At 42.6% G+C, this 7,274-nt stretch overlaps 1 protein-coding gene across 3 annotated transcripts in view; it reads right to left on the bottom strand.

Annotated features, from left to right (window-relative positions):
• Positions 1 to 7,274, bottom strand: part of Dnajb6 (DnaJ heat shock protein family (Hsp40) member B6) — a 58,399-nt gene that overhangs the window by 39,203 nt on the left and 11,922 nt on the right. For all 3 annotated transcript variants that reach the window (XM_005367468.3, XM_026789393.1, XM_013353891.2), the window contains exon 2: positions 619 to 709. In XM_005367468.3, coding sequence (XP_005367525.1) covers positions 619 to 683 — 65 coding nt within the window. In that variant the 5' untranslated portion in view covers positions 684 to 709. The remainder of the gene's footprint in view (positions 1 to 618; positions 710 to 7,274) is intronic.

The raw sequence follows: 7,274 nt of genomic DNA, 5'->3' as shown, positions 1-7,274 counted from the left end.
GCTGCTTTAATTAAATTAGTTGATGTGGGAAGACTAGGAACAGCATCATTCCATAGGCAGAAGCCCTAAACTGCAGATAATTCAAGCTGAGCACACCAAGAACACAGCCATTTATACAACCATCCATAACTGTGGATCCTGCCATGACACTTCCCCAGTGATGGACTATGAGATTATATCCTGAAAGAAACTGCTTTCTACTGTTTATTTCAGGATGTTTCATCACAAACAAAAATAAACTAGAACGCGGAGACTCAACTGGAAACAAACCAACCTTTTGAAACATCTTAGTGAAGAATTTCAGATAGAGTTCAGCAGAAACAACAGGCCTGGGTTGGAATTGGGGGTCGGAGCATGCCTCTAGCATGGAAATGCAAATGTTCTTATTTTAACACAGTCTGAGTTACCAAGTTTTTCTTTCTCACCCATGTATGTGTATACATGCATGTGAGGTCAACCTAAGAACCATCCACCTTCTTTAAAAAATAAAAACCATTCACACAAAAAATAAATCTAATTTTTAAAAGGAAAATAAAAGGTTTAGGTTGGCTGACACGAGTTACATTACCCAATAACAAACCATGGTACAGAATTATCATTTCAGAAATGAACACTTACGCCTTTTTAATGTCCTCAGGTGAGGCATGTCTCTGCACGCCCAGAACTTCATAGTAATCCACCATGTTTTAACAGATTGTTGGAACAAATCCTGGGGGAAAAAAAAGGGGGGGGTTCATAACACTGTCCAATCACAGTGGAAAGTGAAAGAACGGGTAAGAAGTGATTCCTTCCCACCACCTACTGGCCAAGAAAGAACTTCTGGTAGCCACCCACTAGCCGATATGTGTAGGGTAGGACCTTGTCCAGAAATTGTTTGAGAAGAATCATTTGCAGCTGGGTGGTGGCAGCCCCTACCTGTGTGGTCGAGGCAGGTGAATCCCTGTGACTTCAAGACCAGTCTAGTCTACAAAGTGAGTTCCAGGTCAACGAAAGCTATTAAACAGATAAACCAGGGGGGGGCGGGGGACCGCACACACCTTTAATCCCAGTACTTGGGAGGCAGAGGCAATAGGATCTCTCAGTTCAATGCCAGCCTGGTCTACAGAGCAAATTCCAGGACAGGGATACATAGAGAAAGTTTATTCTGTTGGGGGGAAAAGGGGGAGACGTGTCGGTCATTCTCAAAAAATCTATATATAAAAGATGCTTGGAAATGACCCAATAGCCTCAGTTATGATATGAAAAGGTTACTAGGCTCTGAGGCTAAGATCAGGGGTCACTTGAACAAAGGACTAGCTACATCTGCTTTCCTAGACCACAATACACTTGAGATTTGGTTAATTCCCTCCTCTGATGAGTTCCTGTACAAGGCATTAGTTAAGACTGGAAGGAAGAACACACCATCCCTGCACTGAGAAGCACCCTTCCTCAGACCTCTCTCATGGAAATGGCAGCAGTCCTTGGATGCAGTTACCCAGAAAACAACATGTTTGACCAGTCATGTGTAACTATTCTGTCCAGTACAACTACCAAACCAACACACAACACTGCCCTAATGCTATCCTACAGACTGTGCCTTCATCTGACAGCTAGGAACTGAGCACAGCTTTCTTTCCTGGCCTGCAGATTCTGCCTGCCTGGTCTCCACAGAGCAGCACTTCTAACTACCTCTACTATGTGCTCTCTCTCGCTGCTAACACTGCAAGTCACGTGACCGCTCTCTCCAGAAATAACAGCTCAGGGCCCAGCCATTTCTTCTTTCAGAGTTTCTTCCTGGTGTCTAGGACAGCTCCAGGCAACCCAATGTCCTCTTCTTGCCTATGGGTGTTAGCACACACCCACAAAAATAAAGCATGGCATAGTGCCACACCTTTAATCCCAGTACTTGGGTGCCAACTGAGCCATTTATCAATCCCCAAATTTCCCATGTGTATACCTCTACTTTCTGAATTGAGAAAGCCAACCACAACTCCCTTGTACAATTCTTGTTCTAATTTTTTAGTGATTTCTTTTTATTTTTCATGTGCTTTGATGTTCTACTTGCATGTATGTCTATGTGAGGGTGTCAGATATCCTGGAACTGAAGCATATGGGTGCTGGGAAATAAACCAGGGTTCTGGAAAACAAACAGTGCTCTTAACCACTAGGCCATTTCTCCAGCACCGGAAGTGTTTTTTGTTTTGTTTTGTTTTCCAGACAGAATTTCTCTGTGTAAGCCCCAGCTACCCTTCAATTCTTTGTAGAACAGGCTAGCTAGCCTCAAGCGCAGAGATCCGCCTGCCTCTGCCTCTCCTCCCAAGTGTTGGGATTAAATACTCCTTATGCAATGCAATTCTTATTCAACATGTATAGACTAATTTTAACTAATTCTAACTACTGTTTTTAGGGAGAGGAAAGCAGCAGCTACTGTTGAGAGCCCTACAGGTAATATGATTCCTCAAAGGGCTATCACCCTCTGAAAGGAAAACAAGAAAAATTTCCAAGAATCTTCAGACCATGAAAAACAGCTTTGACATTCAGAATGGAAAAGCAGAATCTACTAAAACAAATAAATACCACTGGTGACAAACACCCATTATCCTACCCTTCAGAGGTGTGTGCCCTCGTTGAACAATGAGACACTGCCTCAAAATTATACATATAATGCCAGGCGGTGGTGGCGCACGCCTTCAATCCCAGCACTCGGGAGGCAGAGACAGGTGGATCTCTGAGCTCGAGGCCAGCCTAGTCTACAAGAGCTAGTTCCAAGACAGCTCAGAGAAACACTCTCAAAAAAAAAAAAAACCCACACAAAAAAAACCCACAAAACTATCAGATAATATCAGAATAAAGACTAGAGATAGTAGAGAGCCATTCTAGCAAGTGTGAGACTGAAAGTACATATATTAGGGGTTGGAGTGAAGGCTCAGGAGTCAAATAGTAAACGTTGCTCTTGCAGGCCCAGGTTCAATTCCCAGGACAAAGACAAAGTAGTGAGCGCCCAATTATAAAAGATTTCCTCCTTCCTACCACAAAGTTACAGCACATAAGAATTGCTAGCAAAGTGTGTGCAGATAGTCCCCACCACTAACCCACCAAACTCAGTGGCTCAAGACACCTAATCAGCTCCCACACAACCCAATAGCACAACAGTCTGTTTCTAGACAATCAGTAAATAAAAGCAGCAGGAAAACCAACACCTCTTCCTCCCTACTTCAATTAAGTGTTACAGAGTTGTAGCTGCAAAGGATATGAAGCAGTGTTTGGGGTATACAGAAATGGTTTCTCTGTGTGGCTTTTGTAGGCTGGCCTCCATCTCACTCACAGAGATCCACCGGCCTCCACCTCCTGAGTCCTAGGATTAAAGGCGTGCACCACCACTGCCCAACAAAAGCTGTTCATCTTAAATGAAGAGTACACCTTCAGCTAAAACAGTCTGGAAATCTCTTATGACACTTTGCTAGACCTGCCAACTTGCCAAACAAACAAACAAACCCATTGAAATGGATTCTGATTTAAGGTCAATGCCAGTTAGCAATTTCTCCACAGGCTTGAATCACTCACTCATTTCTACTTCTGTCCTACTTATCATTTGAAATCACCTAATGTAAGCTCAGGAACTCAGAACTCAGGCCTCCCAGTACCACGAGTATTTAAGAGTTCTCCATACTACACAAACCTCTCTCCTGTCTGCTCAGGTCTGCCTTCATAGCTATCCTCTCACCACCTATCTCTCCTCAGAGAACACCGAGTCTCAAAGGGAAGCCTAACCCCAGCAAACAGGCACATGACTGTGCAAAATAGCCACTTGGATCCTGAGCAGGTTGTCGCAAATACAACATGAACAAAACTTAACTCTTGAGCCTCCCCATTATCACACAGCATGTCTGTATTTAGCAAATTCTACCTTCATTACCTCACCCATGTTGTTACACCCACCACATAAGCAAAGAATTTATGCACAAATAGTACCTATTACTCTTCCCAAATCTCCAGCTCCTCTCTTCAGCATAGTCCACAGCCTTTACTCTTACCTCTGGGCCACCCTCTTCTCAATGAAGACAGAGACTCACAGGTGCAATATACAAGACAATACCAGCCACAAGGGACTCTACACTAAGTCAACTGTGAAATTAAGAAAACAATTACTAATTGTACTGACTAGTGTCAGGTATAAGCAGGAAGGAGTTACAAAAAAAAAAAAAAAGCACAAATTAAGTTTAAGAGCTCTCCCAACTTGGTAGGAGAATCAGATTTGGGGCACAGACTGAAACATAGGTTTGTAGCCTACCAGAGACACGTGTGACCCTTTCACAGAAAACAAAGAAATGGAAAAATGTCTTTTGGTTTGTTTGGGTTTGAGTCAGGAGTTTTTCTGTGTAGCCCTAGCTGTACAGGAGGAAATCTATCTGTAGAGCAGGCTAACTTCAAACTCAAGAGATCCACCTGCCTTGGCCTGCTGTGCGTGCTAGAACTAAAGCTGTTGGCCACCACTGCATGCCAACACTTAACTTTAAAACTACCTTACAATTCTAAACAAGCATTAATACTAGCAAACAAAAACTCAATGTACATTTGCAGGAGGCAAACGCAAGTGGCTCTTTGTTTTGAACTCCGCCTGTTCTACATATACAAGTTCTAAGCCAGTCAAGGTTAGATAGGTAGTCTTTCTCAAGAAATAGTGATGGAGATGACAAGACAGATATTTTTTTCTTCCTGCTGGCAAATATTTCTACTATGACAGCACAACCAAATCATACTGTAAAAGCTTAGGAATCACAAGTTAGCAAAGGTTTTTTTTAAAAAGCAGACATAGTAGCACACACCTTTAATTCCAGACTGGGGAGAGGCAGGCAGATCTCTGAGGTCTAATACAGCCAAAATAACATGGTGAGATCTTATATCAAAAAAAATTTAAATATATAAATAAATTAATCATTTTCCAAATCAAACAATTCCTCTGGATTCCTGTCACATTTCTACTGGGAGGCATCCAACTTGTTGGGAAAACATTTGTCTGAAACTACCAAAAAATAAGCCAAAACAAAGGTCTCCTGAAAAATACCTAACAAGAGTCAGGATATTATTCATTCCCTTTGCTCTCATCCTGAGTCTCTCTCTCTATGGATCAGGTACCTTGTCTATTCTTTGTGCTTCAGGTTTAGTGGGTATCTGACGTCAACTCTTCAGGCACCAAAGCACCCACATATCCAAATTGTGACCATTTAAGACACTGCTAGTAGTTAGGTGTGATGGTGCACACCTTTGATCCCAGCCTGGGGGGGGGGGGGTCACAGGTGGCTTTCTGAGTTGGAAGCAGCCAGAGATCATAATTACACTAACTACTCTTCCTCCCCCCTCCCTGCAGCAAAAGGACACTGCTCAAACTCCCCTGAAGGCAGCAGCACCCAACTAAGAATCTCCCTGGTCGGAAAGGGTGCCTCCCCGCCTCTCCACCCCCAGACAGTGGGGCGATAGCCTGAGGTAGGTGGACAGTCAAGAAAGTCAGTCTTTGGGTAGGCTGTAGAAACTTCATCATAGTACGAACTAGTAGTACAGACCTATAAACCCAGCCACTTGCTAGACTGTGACAGATATTCAAGACCTTGGAATGAAGATGGAGTTTGGATGGCAGATGCTTGAACCCTGGGTTTAATTCTCAGCATTCATGACCCGTATTTTCAGCACTGAGGTAGAGAAAAGATCTGAAGAATAAGGTTATTCTTTACACATAGCCAACTTTAAGGATAACCTAGGCTTATTACATAAGACCCTGCTTCAAATATATAAATAAGAATACATAAATGATTCTGGACTGGGGGGAAGGGAGGGTCACAGCCCTGGTGGCGTTTGACTAAAATATTCAAGGCTCTGGGTTCCACCCAAAATACTAAATTTTAGCTCAATAGCCAGAGGTGGAACCACTTTTCCTTTTGCCCTTACTATCAGCTTCAAAAACAGTTAGGTCCCCGCTCCATCTTTTTCACCCATGTGTCACTTAGTAAGTAGAGGGCTATTCTGGCATACCAGAAGGCCTGGGTTCTACCTCTACCTAGCACTGCCAAAAATGAACTGGTAGAGGCTCGCTGCCCTTTAATTCCACCCGCTCCAGAGGATAAACCTGGGGAAAGGAGGACTCCAAGCTCACCCTGGGCTAACTTTACTTTGGCATGTCACAATAACAGAAAAGACTGGATCTTCTGCCCTTGTAATTAAGTACCTTTTCGTGCTTGTACCATCTACAGGGAATGACTCCATAGTAAAATACCTGCCCAAAATGCATAGGCCTGGACAAGCATACATGCTTTGCACACAATATGTCAAGCTTGTGTCCAGTCTGGAAAGGGGGAGGGGAGGTAAGACCTACAGCTTTGATTATGAATATGGTACTTATCTACCCTTTTGTTTTCCAACTAACCGCTGGCTTTTCCTGCTGAAATCACTAAAAATCAAGCTGTGACTGTTTTCTCGTTTTAACTCTTTCAATACAGGGATGCTTAGCAGGGGCCAGGCACCACTAAGTATGGGGGATGGGGTTTCAGTTGACAGTGCTTCTACCAAGATGACTGCATGAAGCAAAAAAACAAAAAAAAAAACCTGAAGATCAAAAAAGCAAAGTCCACGCCAGCAATGAATACAAAGATAAAACTCCAAAGAAAGAGCATGTGCAAACAAACAGAAATGAAGATGCAAGATTACTGAGAAAAGATTGCCTCTGGAGTGCCAATAAAAACAAGGAACTTGTCCTAAGTAAGACCCACAGGTTGGCCCAATTCTACAAGAGGATATTTCACTGACGTTAGCCTGCCAAGATACACATCAAATAAGTACTCATGACTAATACTAAGACATATTATTCTACAATGTGAACTCTCAAAGTTGATCCACTTAGGATGAATTTAAACTAACCAAACCAAATTAATAAAATACTAAAATGTTATCCAATAACCAAATATATGGTGGGCATTAGCAGGGAACAAGTGTTATTCTATCTGAATCCAAAACATCCCACCAGAAGCCCATTCCCAATGTACTGTCCCCCAAATGTCTGAAACTCAAATGTCAAAGCTCAGACAGACAGCGCTAGTTCCAGGACAGCCAGGGCTAACAAGAAATCCTGTCTCAAAAAATTAAAAGATAGAAACAACCTAAATGCCCTTTGATCAAAGAAGGGATTAGAAAAATGTGGTACATTTACACAATGGAATACCACAGCAGAAAAAAATAACGACAGCTTGAATTTTGCAGGAAAATGGATGGAACTAGAAAACATTATTTTAGCCTGGCGGTGGTGG

The sequence above is a fragment of the Microtus ochrogaster genome, unplaced genomic scaffold, assembly GCF_000317375.1.
Source record: "Microtus ochrogaster isolate Prairie Vole_2 unplaced genomic scaffold, MicOch1.0 UNK18, whole genome shotgun sequence".
Lineage (NCBI taxonomy): Eukaryota > Metazoa > Chordata > Mammalia > Rodentia > Cricetidae > Microtus > Microtus ochrogaster.
This window is presented reverse-complemented; position numbering and strand designations above follow the sequence as displayed.